General features: G+C 40.5%; 1 protein-coding gene across 2 annotated transcripts in view; it reads right to left on the bottom strand.

Moving 5' to 3' along the window:
- Nucleotides 1-20281, bottom strand: part of COCH (cochlin) — a 44388-nt gene that overhangs the window by 13001 nt on the left and 11106 nt on the right. For both annotated transcript variants that reach the window (XM_073348926.1, XM_073348927.1), the window contains exons 4-8: nt 15784-15940; nt 4415-4548; nt 2952-3014; nt 296-340; nt 63-210 (exon numbers count right to left, since the gene is read on the bottom strand). In XM_073348926.1, coding sequence (XP_073205027.1) covers nt 63-210; nt 296-340; nt 2952-3014; nt 4415-4548; nt 15784-15940 — 547 coding nt within the window. The remainder of the gene's footprint in view (nt 1-62; nt 211-295; nt 341-2951; nt 3015-4414; nt 4549-15783; nt 15941-20281) is intronic.

Genomic DNA, 20281 nt, shown 5'->3' with positions numbered 1-20281 from the left:
TGCTTCAGCTTTCTCATTTTAATAACTCAGTTTCTAGAGTTTTCTTATAACATTGCAGATACCTGGCTTGTACAACTCCCACATGTGGTCCTTCGGTTCCAATTCCCAGCATCACAGCTACTTTCCCAACAAAGTTCTTCTGCAAATTAAATCTACGCTGCCCGATATTGTAGCTTCCATCAATCAGAAAAGCAATATCCGTTTTACAGTCTGTGAATACCCAAGATAATTAGATTAATTGAAAGGCAAATGAACAGGAATTTTCTTTGCATGAGTTGGCTATGTGGGTTCCTACCTTTGTTCCCAACCTTTTTCTCAAGAAGTTTCTTCAGTCGTTTATCTAGAATGTAGGAAACAGCAGGGTTATTTAGGGAACAAGAGGCTGAATTGCTTAAACTGAAGCTAGAAGAGGTCAGGACGTTAAAAGCTAGGTTCTAACCTTGCCATCTGTCCTGTGTGAGAGGTGGCACGTATGTGAGCCTTACAATTTTCTGAATGCTCTTTGGGATTCCAGCCCTGATTTCCCCTCACTTGGGGTGGAGAGAAGTTCCTCCATCCTTTTTTCATGTATCGGGGTAGCCGTGTTAGTCTGGATCTGTAAATGCGGCAAAGAGTCCTGTGGCACCTTATAGACTAACAGACCTATTGGAGCATAAGCTTTCGTGGATGAATACATGTTGACATTCATCCGATGAAGTGGGTATTCACCCACGAAAGCTTATGCTCTAATACGTCTGTTAGTCTATAAGGTGCCACAGGACTCTTTGCCCCTTTTTTCATGGTGTATCTCAACTCCCCTTTATGCACCAGCTACTTGGCTAGGGGTTGAGGTGGACAGTGGGAAGAGGAGTCAGGGCTACTCCCAATGGAGAGTAGCAAGTGAATAACCTGCTCTCCTCCCCACAACCAGACTCATAGTCTCTCTTGCACAACTAAATGCTGTGACACTCTACCTCCGAAGGAGTTTAGGAGAAAGGTCTTAACACAGAGTAATATGTAGGACAGATTCTGCCAGAGGTGGCAACTGTAACTGTGAACATAGTTTAAAAAAGAATGTTAAGCTCTCAGAAGAAAGAAACTTTGCAGGGCATGAATGTTAGACAGGTTGGTGGCCCACAGTGGCATTCCATCACCCAAATGTTAATATGGGGCCAGTTGTAACTTTGCCCCAGATATGGAAGAGTACGTACCTATACTGCCCCAGGAGCAAAACAGGACTCAAACTCAGAGTCCTGTGCTTCCTAGTTTTCCCTGCCTTCAGGAAAGATATACCTTGCCTCAGATCTATAGTGGTGCAGCACACTTCCCCCAGGATGCTGGCGCAATTACACTAGTTAGTTTGTCTGGGGGGCAGGAAAGAGGAGGCAAGACTCTGTCCATTCCCCCATCCCTTCTTGCCGACTGGTGCAGGAGGGGTGTAGTGCCCCTGTAGCAGCTGCTCCTCCCTTTGTGCTTCCATCCACAGCACAGGTAGCTGGTGCGCTGGAGTAAGGTATACCTCATACTGTCTTACCCTCCTGTATGGTCCTGAAGGACCAGCTACAATCTGGCCCTATGTTATTTACTCGTCACACACTATGACAGAGAAAAATATTGTTACTGCTTCATCTCTTCAAAAAACAATTTAAAGCAAGGTCCTTTGTCTTTGCCACTCTGTGAATATAAGACTCAAGTTATGACAACATGAAGTAACAATATTTAGTTGCAGCACAACAGAAAATTGATACTGCTGCTTCCACGAAGGAAGAAGTGAAGAGAAAGGAGTTGCTCCAGGAGCCAGGAGGGATTCATGGTTGCTAGAAACTCAGCTTGGTAAAGAGTTTACTTTGTTTTGATCTGTAGATTGAGTTTCATCAAACCCTTTATGTATGTGGGCTTCTAACAATTATCATGAGGGGCAAGATGGACTGGGGATTAGACGTCTTCACAGCAAGGATTGATTCTTTGACCAGTGAAAATCCTGACAAGGAATTACACCCTCTAGCTACACCCAAGAGTGCATTCATACAAGACTGTCCATCTTTTTTCTGGCTCTGTCCATTGCCAATGTATCCATTCCAACTCCAATATTGTGCCAGAATTTTTCCATACTTTCCTGACTTTGACCAAAATCGTGGCTGCTGCTGTTGGTTCTTTGAAGTGCAGTAGCTGAACTACAAACACATGGCTGAGTGTAAAATTTGGTGGGGGGAAAAGCAGGCACTTAATTTTTTTATATTCATCTTTGTTTTTCAGAAATACACAGGCTCAAATACTGGTAAAGTTATGGCAACCTTAAACCTGTGGTAGTGAGTATCAGTCATTCCTCCTCACAGGCAAACCTGGGAGAATGAAAACCATTTCTATAGCTTTGTCTACTGTCATCTGAGCAGTTATGGGATCATCTTGACTTTGAATACAATGTGTAATAACGATGACTTGGTACTGACTTATTTCCTTTTCAATGTTTCTATGTCTGATCTAATCAAGACTGAGTACAACTGCATGAATGACAAGAATTCTCCAGTCTATCCTTGACAGTGCACCCGTCACCATGGTATGAGGATCTAAACTTCACCAGTACACTGAATCAGACAGACAACTCTCTCTCAAATTCCCTCTCTAAAAAGGAATGCATTCTCTTCATTTTCATATCAATCACTTGATGGAAATGAAAAAGCCTCTGAGCATACAACAGGTTTCCTCCTTGAGTTATCTGTATGACGCCACTGTGTTCACTCAAGTTTCTACCAGTTTACACCAGCATAACTGAGACTGGAATCAGCCTCATAGATTACAAATGCTACCTCATATTGCCTGTTAAGTATATTGGGTAAAAAGTAACTTTATTCAAAAGATGAGTTGATTCTGAGTCTTTCCCTATCAGGCAGCCATTCACACATGAGGGTACATTTCTCATATAGTGTGGAAGCCTTCCCTTGGGAAGATCATCTATTAGAAATGTTTCCAACCTCTAGAGGGGCGTGCTGTTGATAGTGGTTGTCCAGCTGCTTCAAGTGCTCCACTCTTGGTCCCTGTATAATATTGAAAAGATGAATTCATTGCATCTCACTGCAGTCAAATTACATTGCAGGTGTTTAAAAAGTAATCAAATTTGAAAAATGTACAATTGATAAATAATTACAGCACATCTAGTTTATAATGGCCTGTGAGCTAAGGCAGGTACGTTTTATAATTTGTAAAAGACTCAAACAGCTATGGCTCCCACTGAAGCCATCTGGATTTGATGTCAGTCAGCACCACTCAGAATCAAGGCCTTCATTTGTAGTGGCCACCTTATGGGAATTACTAGTGTCTCATAGACTTGGCAGGTAGAATTTATGTAAACAGTTTGGAAGCACTACAGAAAATTTTAATTCTCCTGTAAAATAATAGTCCAGAAACTACAGAAGCTTTCTTCTGTCGATGTATATTTCTGAAACCAAAGCCCCAATGAACAACCACAGTTTTGCTAAGGGTCATCCTCAGATATATTCCATCTGATCCTGTGATACCTGTGACCCTGCTTGCCAAAAATCCCTTTTATAAAATTCCTTGTCCCAATACTCTTTAGAGAATGAAAGCCCTAGGCATGATAAAATAGACACATAGCTGAGTCTCTCCTTACAGGCAGATTTACTGGATATACTGAAATCCTGACAAGGAACAAGTTTCACAGAAGACCAGGTTTTATCTGTCTGTGTGATGGAAGGTAAAGGAGGAAAAAACTTGATTGTCCATCCTTTAAGATTAAGGTAGATCACCAAATGCCAGTTAACTGATTGTACAGACAAAATTTTCTTTAAGGATATGTGAACCTGCAGTGTAGAGGTTCAAAGGAGACACTTAAGCACATTATACCTAACTAAGGCCCTGATCCTGTGAGGTACTGAATCCCTATGGGAGTTGAGCACTGGACAAGACAGGGCCCTAAATGAAAAAACATACAATGTGGTGTTACTGACCTACATAATCCCCTATCTTTATTCAGTGTCTCACAAAATGAGGATAGGAATTTTCCTGGAGGCCTTTGGTAAGATTGCTTTTTGTGCCATTTTCCTAGGATGAAGGCTGTAGCATTTGGTACACTCAGAACAGTAACAGACTGGTCAATGGGTACTGGTGCCCAGATCCTCAATGGGAATTGAATTCAGTGGGAGTTAGGTGCCTACATACCTTTTGAGGATCTGGGTCTGAGTAACTCAAGTTTGCTTTATGTATGAGAGTCAGCAGCAATCATTGACTGAATAGTCCAAATGGAATAGTAAGGTAAGGTGATTATAAGAAAATGGAGGATAAAACAACGAGAAAAGGAGAAAGTCGGTCATTATTTCTACAGCATACTGTATAGTCACAGGCCACTGAAAGGCCTGGACAAATTTCTGTTAACATTGCAAATATACGTTACTAAATAATAAATACTTGATCCACCTACCAGCCACTGAGAAAGATGAAGCCCATCTAGTGAGCACCTGAGACTGGATCCCATTGGCATATATGGCAGAGTAGTTCTCTTGTCCTGGCAGGGTCTGTACTCTTACAATTCCTCCCGCACTGGTGATCACGCCTCTGGGATAAAAGAGGATGGTCTTACCACAAGGCCAACTAAATACTTCACAAGTATAAAGTAACATTTTTTTAAGAGGCATTAAAAACCCCCCAGAAAGGACAAGGTCCTTAATTTTTTAAAATTATTTTACTATTACAACCAACTAAGCTAAGTAAAACTATGGAAAAAAAACCCTACAGCTGAGATAAGCAAGGATGGATACTGCTGAGACTCCATCTCAGGCCGAGGTGTTTGAGAAGGAACTGAGGCTGTTTCACCCATGCAGCTCTATATAGCCATGGTGCAAAGCACAAGGCAGAGTAGAGCACATGTGCAGGCCCACTGGACACTGCTACCTAAAAATCTCAGACGGAAGGTGCCTGGGACGCATGCACACCTGACATGGAGCACCTATAGGGACACAACTTGAAGAAGAATCAATGGCTCTGGTCAAAAGAGCTAAAGAAGAAAACTATAAGGGGGATGGGGTGAAGGTAAGCTCCCAGAATTTCTACTGAACCTGTTCCAGCACAGTGCTGTATTCTTAAATAGGGAACCATAGAATAGTTTAAGAGACTTCTGGTTAGGAATCATGAGTTGTTCTCCCGGTCCAACAAAGGTATAGGTTGTACTGCACTGATCTAGCACTAGATTGATACTAGGAGAAACCAACCAATTAAACAGCTACTTCACTGGTTACCAGTTAAAGAAAAAAAAAAAAAAAAGGAAAGAGGCACTACAGGACATTGAGGAAATGTACCAGGAAGACATTTTTGAACCTTTGACTATGGGTTCACCCATATTTCTGATTAAGAAAAAGGAAGGCAGCACCAGATTCTGGGTGGACTATAGAAAATTAAATGAAGTCACTTTAAAGGATTCTTATCCATTACCATGAATAGATAGTACCATGCATGCTATAGCAGGTTCAGCCTGGGTTTCCACACTGGATCTTAACAGTGAGTATTGGTGAGTAGAAATGGATCCAAAAGAGGGGGGAGGGAATTGCTTTCACAGGAGAACAAGACTTGTGGCAATATAAAGTGATGGCTTTGGTCTTGTGCAGTGCACCAGACAGATTTGAAATGCTAATGGAGAGGGTAGTACATGGCATGTCCCTCACAGTCTGTCTGTTATCCCTATATGATATCCTGGTGCATGATAAAACCTTTGAACAGGAACCAAACCATTTACAAAAGGTCTGTGAGATGCTGAATCACCCAGTTTGAAACTGAAGCCAAAGAAATGTGAGATGTTCCAATAAAGGTAATCTACTTGGGCACACAATTAGTGGGGAGGGAATTTTCACTGACAAAAGAGAATTGAGGTGGTACAGAGCTGGCCAACTCCCAGACACTTATAGATGTACACAGTTTTGCACGGCTCTGCTATTACAGAAGGTTCAGTATTGCAAAAATGATGGCATAAGTTGGGTGAGAAAGGGAAACAATTTCAGTGGTCAGCAGAGTGTGATAAGTGTTTTTCAGAGTGTTTTCAGAGTTGAAAAAGGCTCCACTTACTGCTCCTGTCTTGGCCTACTTGTGTTTCAAAACTTGTTGGACAGAAAGGCTGGTGCTTATGGTTTGACGGAAGTATTGACACAAGAACTCCAGGGACTTGAGAGCTTACCGTAGCAAAAGTCTACGTTCTCCTGAGAGAAATTATTGTCCCACCTGAAAAGGAACTCCTAGCAGTGGTTAAATCTATAGAATGTTTTTATCCCTATTTGTGTGGGAGGAAGTTTATGATCAGGATAGACCAAGCTTTTCTGCAATGGCTCTTTAGGTTCAGAAATCCTGAAGGACAGCTTGCCAGATGGTTGGAGAAACTGCAGTGCTATGATTTCAAAATAGCACACAGCCCTGGCCATATGCATGTTAATGACGATGCCTTGTTAATGCAGCCTTGCTGCAAACCCTGTCCTAAGAAGGAGAGCAAGGAATTAGTTGCTCAAAGGAATGGGTGTGACTCCCTTCCTCTAATTCACAGAAGTGCTCATGTTTCTGATTCATCCACTGAACCATGGGGTGAGGTTGCAGGAATGGACCAAGAGCAATTCAAAACTTCCTAAAGAGAGGATCCTGATTGTAGAGTAGTGTGTGACTGGAGAATCATCTTGCAAATGCAGCGACCATGGAATGTAGTGAACACCACAGTCAAAGCTTTCTAGTCACCGTGGGAAAGCTTGGAATTTAAGGATTAAATATTGTATAGGAGCAGGGTGAAACTAGTGGGTGATGGATCCAGATACCAGTTGGTTGTACCAGATACATTGGAAAAGGGGGTTCTGAGGTTATGTCATGCTCTCAAAACTCCTGGACATTTTGGGGTTACAAAAACTTTAGCTAAGCTAAGGGAGAATTTCTATTGGATAACACAAGCAGGATGTAGGAAGTTGGTGCAGGAAATCTGATCCTTGTGTTACAAAGAAGGGTTCCTCTAAAACTGGGAGTACCCTCTTGTAGCAATATCTTGTGGGGGCATTAATGTAGTGCATTGCCATTGATGTTCTTGGGCCCTTGTCCTGTGATAGAGGCTGGCAATTGATATTTGCCGGTAGCTATGGGACTACTATACAAAATTGCCTGAGGCTTACTCAATAAGAAATCAAAAGGTTGTGACAGTAGCAGAGGTCCTTGTGAATGATTTCTTCACCAGATTTGGGATCCTGGGTGAGTTACACGTAAATCAGGGTGAAACTTTAAACCAAAGAATTTCAACAAAGTTGTGAGATTCTAGGGGTCCACAAAACTCGCACGAGCCCGGCACATCCAGTCTGATGAGATGGTCAAAAGGTTCAACAGGACTTTGGGGGTTCAGCTAGCTACCATTGTAGAAGAGCACCAAGTGGACTGGGACTAGCATATCCCATTCCTTTTGATGGCTTATAGAACAGCAGTCAATGAGGGTACAAAGTGTACTACAGCACTCCTCAGGTTTGGGCCCCCTCCCAGCAAACATTTTGTATGGAGCTTCTGAAGAGGAACAAAAGGGTTTCAACCATTTGGATGATGCAGAAACCCTACAATCCAAAACTGAAAAAGTTCACATCTTTGCTAGGAAAAATTTGAGAACAGCTGCTGATAAAAATGAAAAGACTGTGACCTGAAGTCAGATGGGGAAACTTTTAAAAGAGGGGAAGCTAATCTGGTTCCACAATCCTAGGAGAAAAGGGGGTAGGAGCTCTCAGCTGGATAAAACTTGGGCAGAACCCTCACAATAGTAACTCAAATAAGCAAAGTGGTGTGTAGGATACAGTTTGGTCCCAGGACTAAAGCCAAAGTTATCCATAAGGACTACCTAAAGCAGTATCAAGGGGTATAGTGTTTCAGCATGACTACTGTCCACATCTGAGACTGTAACTGGATGCTGAAGCTGGAAAAGTTGTGACAGTGATGAGTCCCCCACTCAAACAGAATGGGCAGGAATTTTGTTCCAGCCAGGAAGTTCCACAGAAACAACAAATGTGTCTCAAAAGTGCACTGAAACGAAAACCAGGGAGAGAAAAGCCTCAAAGAGATTTAGGTGGGAATAAAATTATTTTATGTTGGGGATGTGAAATTGTCCTGACAGAAGACACCATGCATATGTAAATAGTTAATTTGTAATTTGTTAAATTAGTTCTTTCTTTTTGTTTGGGATGTATTAGTGGGTATTACCATTTTGGACCTCATTGAGACTATTGACAAAGCTGAGGTTGATGTTGTATAAGCAGAATGCACACTTAATATTAGCTGAAATGAAATAACCATATTTCTGGTCTCTATTTTTGTTCCTTTCTTAATGAATTTGGAAAGTTCATTTTCATGATAGCTCAGGATTTCCTTTAAAGGTGAAATTCACCTTATACAGAAGGTCCATGTGGGAGCTAATCAGTGAAAAAGGGCTTGTGAATTTCTGCCTAAATGAAAAAAACAACTTTTGCTATCAAAACCTGATTTTTATTTTTACAGAACCACTGTATTTTACTCTGGGGCCAATGCCTTGCATGCCAAGGCTGTTTTGGTTATACTGGAACTTTATACATTTTCCAGGAATGCCTTTCATTCTATTAGAATCACAGAACTGGAAGGGACCTCGAGAGGTCATCTAGTCCAGTCCCCCACACTCAGGGCGGGACTAAGTATTATCTAGACCATCCCTGACAGGTGTTTGTCCAACCTGCTCTTAAAAATCCCCAGTAATTAAGATTCCACAAACTCCCAAGGCAATATATTCCAGTGCTTAACCACTCTGACAGGAAGTTTTTCCTAATGTCCAACCTAAACCCCCTTGCTGCAATTTAAGCCCATTGCTTTTTGTCCTATCCTCAGAAGTTAAGAACAACAATTTTTCTCCCTCCTCCTTGTAACAACCATTTATGTACTTGAAAACTTATCATGTCCCCTCTCAGTCTTCTTTTCTCCAAACTAAACAAACCCAATTTTTCTATCTTCCCTCATAGGTCATGTTTTCTAGACCTTTAATCATTTTTGTTGCTCTTCTCTGGACCTTCTCCAATTTCTCCACATCTTTCCTGAAATGTGGTTCCCAGAACTGAACACAATACTCCAGTTGAGGCCTAATCAGCGTGGAGTAAAGCGAAAGAATTACTTCTCATGTCTTGCTTACAATACTCCTGCAAATACATCCCAGAACGCTGTTTGCTTTTTTTGCAACAGTGTTACACTGTTGACTCATATTTAGCTTGTGATCCACTGTGACCCTCAGATCCCTTTCCGCAGTACTCCTTCCTAGGCAGTCATTTCCCATTTTGTATGTGTGCAACTGATTGTTCCCTCCTAAGTGGAGTACTTTGCATTTGTCCTTATTTAATTTCATCCTATGTACTTCAGACCATTTCTCCAGTTTGTCCAGAGCATTTTGAATTTTAATCCTATTCTCCAAAGGACTTGCAACCCCTCCCATCTTGGTATTGTCCGTAAACTTTATAGGTGTACTTTCTATGCCATTATCTAAATCATTGATGAAGATATTGAACAGAACCAGACCCAGAACCAATCCCTGCAGGACCCCACCCGTTATGCCCTTCCAGCATGACTGTGAACCACTGATAACTACTCTATGGGAACGATTTCCCAACCATTTATGCACCCACCTTTATAGTAGCTCCATCTAGGTTGTATTTCCCTAGTTTGTTTCTGAGATCATGTGAGACAGTAACAAAAGCCTTACTAAAGTCAAGATATTTACCGCTTCCCCTCTATCCAGAAGGCTTGTTACCCTGTCAAAGAAAGCTATCAGGTTGGTTTGACACGATTTGTTCCTGAGAAATCTATGTTGACTGTTACTTATCACCTCATTATCTTCTAGGTGTTTGCAAATTGATTTCTTAATTATTTGCTCCATAATCTTTCCAGGTACAGGAGTTAGGCTGACTGGTCTGTAATTCCCCGGGTTGTCCTTATTTCCCCTTTTATAGATGGGCGCTATATTTGCCCTTTTCCAGTCCTCTGGAATCTCTTCCATGACTTTTCAAAGATAATGGCTGATGGCTCAGATATCTCCTCAGTCAGCTCCTTGAGTATTCTAGGATGCATTTCATCAGGTGCCGGTGGTTTGACAACATCTAAGTTGTCTAAGTAATTTTTGACTATTGGTTAACTAATGGTCACGACATTTTTCTGCTATTGTCCTATCATTGCCTGACAGTGACAATCCACAGAAGTGGGCAGCCCTTTCTCTTGACCAGCTGCACTGTTAGTAGTAACCATGGTTTATATTTAGACAGTTCTTTTCATTCCAAAGCACTCTCAAACAAAACAGAATTACAGGTAAATCACTGACATGCAGACACACAGAGGGGGCCATCCAATATCTCACTGCACAGTACTGGGTGGGAGGGGGGATTTTGGTCCAGGACATCAAAACAAACTCAACAAACTTCACTATTATGAAAGGTATAACTCTAGTCCAAAATCCCCTGAAGTCTCTCAATAAGTTCAACTAGCTTTAGACCAGGCCCTGGGTAAGCAGACAGGACTCCAGGTTTTTAAAGACTCATCTTCCCCTTCAGAGGCATGGAACTCAATTTACCTATCGTATCTCAGAAGGTGATGGAGGGCCAGCTTGAACTTCTCAAATTTTTGGCATGTCTCTTTCCAGAAGGTCTTGGCATATCAAGTCAAATTATTAGATTACTAAACTATTCCCCCAGATGGTAGAAGTGGGCTTTATACATGTATCTGAGAAAAGCCATTTTCTCAGATACATGTATAAATCAAATCAAACTATTAACACCTGCTGGAGCAGCCAGAAGTAAGCAAAAACAGTTCTACAGTTCAAAGAAAAGGGAAATCACAGATTTTTGCCTCATAAAAATTGTTTTCCTCTGGATAAATGTTCAGTCACTTTGGAATTTGTGATGGTTCTGACAGGCTTTTCATGTGAAGAGGGGCCCAGCAGCTCCACACAGCTCTCCTCAGCAGCGCATAAGCTACTTACTTTAAAAAAAAATGTTATTTCAGATGATGCCAAGTGCCTGTTCTCTTGACTAGGCTTAGCACTGTCAGAGTAATGTAATGTTCAGATTGATGCAATTGTCTGGGGAAGGACAAGATGATGCCAAAACACCATCTATGCAAGTGGATAGAAATGATGTTATGCAAGGACGGGAAAAAACATGTCGAAATGAAAGCAAATTGATATTACCTTTTAACTACAGTCAATAGTCCAGTGGAAAGACACAAACATCAAGGAGTCCAGAGCTGAGGCTGCGCCCTTAACAAAAGTGTGTACTCATTTGACTCAGTCCAAAAATCTAAAGGCAAACTTCTCCTAGCATACTTCGATGCTAATAATTTTGCTCTACGGTTGATGTTTATGGGAAATCTACATGTGCTATACAGGGACAGAGCAGAATACAGAAGTCAGGATCTGGGAGGGGATAAAGAGACATCTCTGAGAAGGGAATTTTGCCCTGAAAGTTTCCATGATAAGAAGCACTTTTCACCATTTATTTGAGCATAAGCTTTCGTGAGCTACAGCTCACTTCATCAGATGCATACTGTGGAAAGTACAGAAGATGTTTTTATACACACAAACCATGAAAAAATGGGTGTTTATCACTACAAAAGGGTTTCTCTCTACCCACCCCACTCTCCTGCTGGTAATAGCTTATGTAAAGTGATCACTCTCCTTACAATGTGTATGATAATCAAGGTGGGCCATTTCCAGCACAAATCCAGGTTTTCTCCCCACCCAACCCCACCCTCCCCACACACACAAACCCACTCTCCTGTTGGTAATAGCTTATCTAAAGTGATCACTCTCCTTACAATGTGTATGATAATCAAGGTGGGTTCAAACCCTGGATTTGTGCTGGAAATGGCTCACCTTGATTATCATACACGTTGTAAGGAGAGTGATCACTTTAGATACTCTGAAACCTGTTGGTAATAGCTTAACAGCCATGTTAGTCTGTATTCACAAAAAGGAAAGGAGTACTTGTGGCACCTTAAAGACGAACCAATTTATTTGAGCATAAGCTTTCATGAGCTACAGCTCACTTCATCGGATGCATACTGTGGAAAATACATCCGATGAAATGCATCCGATGAAGTGAGCTGTAGCTCACGAAAGCTTATGTTCAAATTGACTAGTCTCTAAGGTGCCACAAGTACTCCTTTTCTTTTTGTGAATATGGACTAACACGGCTGTTACGCTGAAACTTTTCAGCATGACTACACTGTAAAATGTGTTTGTAAGCAGTTAATTACAGATGTCATTTCTGATGGAACCCAAGGATGAAAACAGAACCCCAAGCAATGACAGCTGAATTAACTTGGCTCCTATCTTTCTCTCCCTACTCCCTGACTTCTAGCTGCTGATGCAACTCCTTCCATCTCCTTCCTCCCCTGTGCCCACAAGAAACTGCATCCTTCCCAACTGCAGCTTGTTGCTGCTGGCCTGCCTGTATTCTCCATCTTTGACCCACAGCTGTTCTGGGTTCAATGCCAGCTTCTCCCTACCCCCCACAGGTTCTGTTGTCTCTGCTTCCACTGCACTCTGTTTCTGGCATGACTTAGGAACAAGACCCAGCAGGAGCAGGCAGTGGCCCAAAGTTTCCCAACAGACCTATCTGCTCAGAAGTGCATTCCTCTGGCCAAACAAACTCTCTGCCAATTTTCTCCTAATGCACACCACAACTCAGGAAATTCTCATACCCCTTGGGATTAGCCTGTGTCCTAAAGACTAATATAGCTAACTTGTGAAAAGTGTGACATTTCTTGTGACACTGGCAGTGTGGGAGTCCAGTGTCAGACTTGAGGCATGTCCCACCTCTGACTAGGCTTTAAAAGTTAAAGTGTTTAGCATCTACCACCTAAAAATTAACATATTGGGCCAGATCTTCAGCTGGTGTAATTTGGCACATAGGCTACTATTACCCCAGCTGAGGATCTGGTCTTCAATTTTGCCTTCTGATTATTAATCCAATTAATGTCTCAAGGGTAGCTTTAACTCAGTTCCTCATGCCTAGGCATAATCATCCTCAGTAGATTCCCTTCCACTCACCATGACAAAGAGATACCTTTTATTGTCTAGTTAGGAAAAGGCTGGTGATGTTCTGTATCTTAACAGTAATTAGGCACATTAAAAAGAAAGGAAGGATTTAATACTCTAACCAAAATGGGCACAAAACCTCACATCAGTTACAGTATAGGGAATTCTGTGGGGCCATATTCTACAGTCATTAAACATGTCAAATAGTATTACTCTAGCAAGTAGTTAATTGAAGTGAAGGGGACTACTCATGTGAGGAAGGATTGGAGAATCCAGCCCTGAATTAGTGATGGGTTAATTCCAAATCCTGAATCCAGATTTGTATCTAAACTCTGTCACGTGGGCCTATTTTTTATTCAAATACAGTTTTACTGTGAAGAATTTTCTTTTTTGGTTGTGAAGTCAGTTCTTTAATAACTTGCATTAAAAGTTTTACCAGCACATTCTTGTGCTATTAACTTTTTAAAATCTAAAGTACTGTACTGTATGTATTGTATTTGTACTCACTAAAAAGCATACAAACTATTTGGGTAGCTTTCAAGAAACATACACAATATTATTGTACAGCAAATAAATGTCTCTACAAACTGGGACTTGAAAAAGAGTTCAGTGCATGGGTGGAGGGTAGTATATTGTCCATTGCCTAACCCTGGTTGGGAGTGTGGTGGGAGTTTGAATTTCTGCAGCACAACCTCCCCATGCTCATGCTTTACATAGGTGGAGCAGTTTTTACACTAAAAGAATAAGCAAAAATACCAGAGAAAAAATAATTTCTTAAAAAAAAAAAAAAAGTTTAGGTGTTGGGTTTTTTTTTCTTTTTAAAGCAGAGGTTAAAGCTGGATTATTCTCCTGAAACTATGCAGTGCCATTAGTATGCAATATGAGATGTAGTGAGGAGGTTTTTTTTAAAAGTTTTACGTACATGGAATTTATAGATTGAGTTATGCAGCATTAAAGAAGGGAACTGTGCAGCAAAACCAAGAATGAACAAGTTCGGTTGTGCCTATATCTGCTCCTTTATGATGCACAGAGACAGCCGCAAATTTTTATCAAGTTTTCTGCTTATGTAATTGACACTACTGCTGCCAGCAGTGGGGTTTGAACTTGAGACCTCTAAGGCTAATAGTATGAGCCTGAGCTAAAGACTATATTGCATAGCTGGAAAAGTGGCAGACTTATTAACATATTCTATAGACCAGCTACTAGGAGGGACAAAGATCCACATGTTCATAATTCATTCTTAGGGAAGAAAGAGTATACAGATAAAAACAAATAAAATGTATTAAGCTGTGGGGGAAAAGAGTCCTATACCCACACAATATTTTTGGCCTCTGAGAACTGCTGCTTTCAAGAATCATATTACTGGAAATAGCAAAAGAACTTTACTGTTACTCTAACTTGCCTAATCATTGCAGTATGTGAGTGCATAATTGGAGTCAAGGCCCAATACATTTCTAATTAGCATTAGTCACTCCAGGTAAGAACATATTGCTGTATGGATAACCACAATAATTTGGGATCATCCGAAAAACAAGAATTTGACTCTGGAAAATTCAGAACTGTGTTCCAGCAAACTTTCTTCTGAGTGTAGTAGTTACTACTTTGAGTGCTCACACTGAAGTCAGTAAAACTCTCACTGTACTCTGTTCAGTGGTAATTGTGGGCAGGACTGGTCCCTTAGACTACAAGTGATGAATTTTACTATTCAAATACTACTTGTTGGTCTGAAGTGAGTAAGAGGCTGGTTTACCTGTAAACTTAACAAAATAAGTACTTTTTATGTACTTGCAGAATCTTTGACTGAAAATTATGCTACAAGCATTGTTAATCACATGCAGTGGGACAAATCCTTCCTCAAAAGCTTTAGAACATAGATGATCCCCCAAGTTTTAATGCCAAGAGCCACAGAGTGCACAAAAACTACACGATAATTTGAGTAATTTTGTTTTAAGGTCATAACATGCCACATTGCCGAACTTCCATAATTAATTAACCTTAAAAGAAAACACATTCTTTCTTTTAAAAATTATATTCAAAATACTTAAACGTTTCTAACCCACACTAAATACCTGATGGCCCATATAGTGACCGTAATTAAAAATATATTCAAAATCCCTTGCTTGCTATCCAAATACCTAGATTCATGGGCAAAATTTTGCAGTGACATATCTGGTGGTGTAAATTACACATCAAGTGTAAATTGTAGTCATGAAAACAAATGTAACTGGTAAATTAATGTAATATCAATTGATTAACACTGAGCTTGTATGCTGCCTGCAGTAAATTCATCCTGATCATTGTTGTGTCAGCTTACACTGGGGCTGAATTTGAATTGAGCAGTGTTTTGAATGGTGTGGCATAAGAAAGTAGGAGAGAGAGGAAGCCTGCTTTATCTTACACCTTCCAACTAGTAACTTCTCAGGCTATAGTCTCCTCACTTCTACCTCCCATACCTATAAATTATACTCATTGCGCACCAGTTGCCAGGCTAGTGCAAGTTGTTCTACTTTTAAGAGCACCTTTCGATCCTTATCATCACTATTGAATTTGTCCCAGAGATTTCATGAAAGTTACAGCCACTTACTCCAAGCTATATTTGACCTGAAGTCTTTTAATGACATTCTGTTGGTGTGTTTTGAGAATTGTCAGGAATATCTATAATTCAGATGGCAGCCAAAGGTTACAACTGAAAAATATAGTTCCTTTCTAAAATATGTTTCCTTGTCATCTTGATTAGTGGTCTTCTAGCTTACCTGTGAATGGCAGCTCCACAGATGCTGGAAAGGGAGGCATAAACTACATTCCCAAAGACATAGAACTGCCATAGCGGGCAGTCTGCTGGACAGAGGACATCTGCGCTCTCCTTTCTGAGATCAACTCCCCTTGTAAGGCATGTGATGGTAGTGGGGGCTAAAGAGGAAAAGAAAAATTTGAGCTCTGAGGCTTGAACAGCCTATTGAAATGAATCTGGAGGATCATTTTAAATCTACCCACCATATCTCAGCTTAAAGCACACATTTTAATTTCAAATTAAGCTACAACATTGTTTTGTACTGCAGTCTGGCTTTAAGGATTTGCTCACAGCATATTTCATGGGCAATGACAAGAAAGATTACACACGCTTGTTTCACAGTCATGTTGGAAAAAGAACCAACAAGAAATGATTGCAAGCACTGAACTACATTCAGCAGAGGACAACACAGATGATGGTGGAAAGCTGGTGGGCATTGGAGGAGAAAGGCAACAGCAGTTCAAAGCAGCAGCGGCAGCAGCTTTCTCTATTACTGCTGCTCAGAGCCAGTGAATCTTAAAAGTGGCCAGCACTGTCCGTGAAAGGAAGGGGGTCAGGAATGTGTTGACTCAGATCATCCCCTGGACAGCTCCACCAACAGAGCTCCTAAGAAGCTCTCAGCAGAAGCTGAAGCCACCATCCAAGATGGAATTTATAAGAGAAGGTGACAATGGTACCATCTTCACTTCACTTCAATCCCAGTAAGACTATCACAAAAATTGAGGCCAGTGCAGTGAGGTTAGATATTCATCTGTCTGCCCCAGCAAGAGTGAATTAGGTCTATTATTGCAATACTACCTATTTCTAGGACATGTAAACCACTGCCATGGAGAGTATAAGAGAGACAAGGTGGGTGAGGTAATATATTTTAATGGACCAACTTCTGTTTGTGGAAGGTACAAGCTTTTGAGCTTCACAGAGCTTGTCTTCATTAGGGTGACCAGATAGTAAGTGTGAAAAATCGGGATGGGGGTAATTGGCACCTATATAAGAAAAAGCTCCAACTATCGGGACTGTCCCTATAAAATGGGGACTTTTGGTCACCCTAGTCTTCATGGACAGTATAGAAAGCTTAGTGCAAGTAACTGAAGCTGCTTTTAGTCAGTCGCTTAAAAAAAATGTCATCCTTAATGATGAAGGACTCAGTGAAAACAAGTCAACCATGTGGCCAATAGACACGGATAAAATGTAACTTGGCAAAGTGAAAACTTCATGTTTGTCTTTGGCTGGGATTTTGAAAAGCACCTCAGTGAGTCACATGCCTTTGTCCCATGGGAAGTTGCTGTCTCTTACTTCTTCTTTTTCTATTGTTAGCTCAGGCATATTATTCTCTCTTTTTAGCAACAATCACTATTTAACAGACAGTACATTACATTTTGTATAGTAGTTAAAATATACCATAAACCATCATTAAGATTAGCATTTACAAGACACTTTACTTAAATATTTAAATAATAAATAAAGTTGAAAGGAAATCACAACATCCAATATACTACTTCAGTTACTGTAGACAGTTCCCTGCATCAAATATATTCCCACTCTTGGAGATTCCCAAATACAGCTGTGCATATCACAAGTACCTAAAGCTATTTTCCAGAAAGGCTTTCTATTATGTAAGTATACTAAAGGAAAGCCAAGTTATTTTACAAGATATTTCGACATAAAGGAAATGGATAGTCAAATGACTTAACTGGATGTAGGGCGTCTGGTTGAGGCAGTATGCCATATTAGCACTTCTCTTTTATCTCCATCAATGTCTACACATTTTATTTTTTTATTAAAAACCAAAATTATTACTTGGTAAATTCTTGAACTGGTGAAGACATTTTTCAAATATGAACCTATGTCATAATTCATCTTCAGAGATAGAACCAATACTTCTGAAATGTGTGAACTGCTCTATTTCTCTCAATATGCTGTATTATGTTAATTCTGAAGTATAATGATGGTTACATAAGGGGCAAGTTTTCAAAACTGAAAATCTGAAAGCCTTGCATGTACACTGTATGAACAATTACTGTGAATGGCAATTAGTCATACAATGACTTGAGATGACTTATCATAGGCAAATATACACATGGTAACGGCACACAAATGTAGGGTCACTCCTGTGCACACATTTTTGCATGAGAACTTGGTACTAAATGTGCAACATCATTAACTATTCTATCCCCAGTCAATGTAGCACATCCAACTAGTGTGCGAGCGTGGCAAATTTGGGATTTTTTTCAAGGCTAACATCGCTTCTGCCTCACAATCTGACCCCTGACTCAATACCGTCAGTGACCTTCTAAGAACAAATCTTGCCCCTGACGTCTTCGCAACAGATTTTTTTCTTCTCTGTTAACTACTGTATCATCAGCTATTCAGCCTATAGGCCTAAAATGTAGAAATTCTACCAGCATGAAGACAAAAACATCTTAATTGGATCTGAATAGATTTCAAGGCCAGAGAGGCTATTGTGGTCATGTAGTCTGACCTCCTGTAGGCCATTGAACTTGCCCAGTAACTTCCTAGAGCGTATAAAATAGTTCTTCACCAACTTCACATACCCAGGGCTGCAGATGTTTTGGGGGATCTGGGACTAACTCTGTAACTGAGGCCCCCTCACCCTTAGAGGAGGCCCGGGTTGGGAGTCGGGGGTCCACCCTGCAGCAGCAGCTTGATTCATGTTCTGAGGGACTCTACTCTGAGCGTTGTGACCTGGCCATCATGACAGAGGGGCTGCTGGGCCAAATTTCAGTGAGTGTTGCTGTGACCTGGTGCACCAGGTTGCAACACTACTCACTTTTGGGGCCCTCTCAAATAGGAGGTCCTGGGGCAAACTCCCCCTTCTCCTCCTCTGGGACGACCCTGCCCATATCACTCATACTTGCAGCAGAGATCACATGTGACACTATCACTAAAAGTGTTTTACCTTGGGATCACAGCAAACAATTCTGTTTTTCATTATCATATTGAACATAATGTATGGCAGTGAGACCAACCAAAAAGTCACATTTTATCTCATTTACTATTTTATAAATGTGTTCTAGATTTTTATCAATGCACTTGCCAGTAAGGGCCTTATTTTCAAAATAGCAGAAGTGGTAGGAACAGAAATGCAGGAGTTGTGAGACAACTTTCTGAATATTTCTGTGTGCAAATACCAAATTATACATTTAATCACAGTAATTGTGTGTACCAGATAGGCATACAATTGTGCACGTGGTTTTGCAGATGAGCCTTGGCATCTGATATTTTGAAAATTAAACGCATAATATGAGAGATTTAAAATGGGCGGAAAGGAGTGAAATGAGGAACTCTAAGCTTTGTGAAATTGTTTAAAAAACACTTTTCTGTTTGGATAGTTGGACAGGGACTTTTAAAATTTGTGTCTTATACAGAACTAAGCAAATTGTTAGTGCACCCATTCTCTGGAAGTGACAGCCACGGCGCTTAAATTCTGAACTACACTCTGGGTACTACTTGCTTTCAGATATAATACTTACATTGGGTCAGAGCCTAAGCCACAGGGTATTATTATTCAGAAAGATCATGCCACATGCCTCAAAAATATTTCCAGTAAGTAAGGCAATTGTACTTGAACAAACAAGTTACGTTTCATCCAGACTGGGTTTTTTTTTAATGTAAATAGTTTTATATGATTTTCAGATTAAAAAGTAGCAGGTCCAAAAATCTTACTAAATATTTCCATGAAAACAAATGGCTAAAATAAAATCAAGAGCATACTGGCAATGAGGGTATAACTCCTCTTCTATAAATTATGTAAGGAAGTGTCTTCAGGCTAAGAGATTCCCCCTTTTTTGTTACAGTCACGACAATACTCCTACCCAATCCCATTAGTATCAATAGGAACCGTGTACACTTCCAAGAGCAGATGAGGCAGGGGGCATGGTATAATGGTTTAAGTACAAGTCTGGAAGTCCAAAGCTCTATTCCCATTTCCCTTGCTGACTGGATAATAAATCATGGGATTACCTGATTGTCAGAGGTGCTGAGCAATACATCCCCAGCTCCCACTGAAATGAAGTATCTTTGAAATTCAGGCCATTAACTTCTCATTCTCAGTTTCTACATCTATAAAATGGGGACAAATACTTACCAAGCTCAAAGGAGTGTTGTGGGGATTAAGTAGTTAGAGTCTATAAGTAACTCTGAACCCATAAGGTGCTTATAAATATCCTCTGTATTATCATTAAATAGGGTTCCCACAGTCTCCCTTCCCCAATGATCTTACTTATGTAAAGATGCCACTGTACCCATCATTACAAGCAAGCAACCTAAAGATCCTTTCCTCTGACTACCATATAGTCTACTCTCTGCTTCGTACCAGCCCATTGTGTGCAAGGCTGTAGAGCTAGTCTGTCCCTGTGGTAAGAGAAACAGATTTTCCTTTTGCTTCAAATTTGTTATTTTAAGCTCATCTCAGGGAATTAGTGACATCTTCTTATTGGTTT

The sequence above is a fragment of the Lepidochelys kempii genome, chromosome 6 (assembly GCF_965140265.1).
Source record: "Lepidochelys kempii isolate rLepKem1 chromosome 6, rLepKem1.hap2, whole genome shotgun sequence".
In the NCBI taxonomy this organism is placed as follows: Eukaryota; Metazoa; Chordata; order Testudines; family Cheloniidae; genus Lepidochelys; species Lepidochelys kempii.
This window is presented reverse-complemented; position numbering and strand designations above follow the sequence as displayed.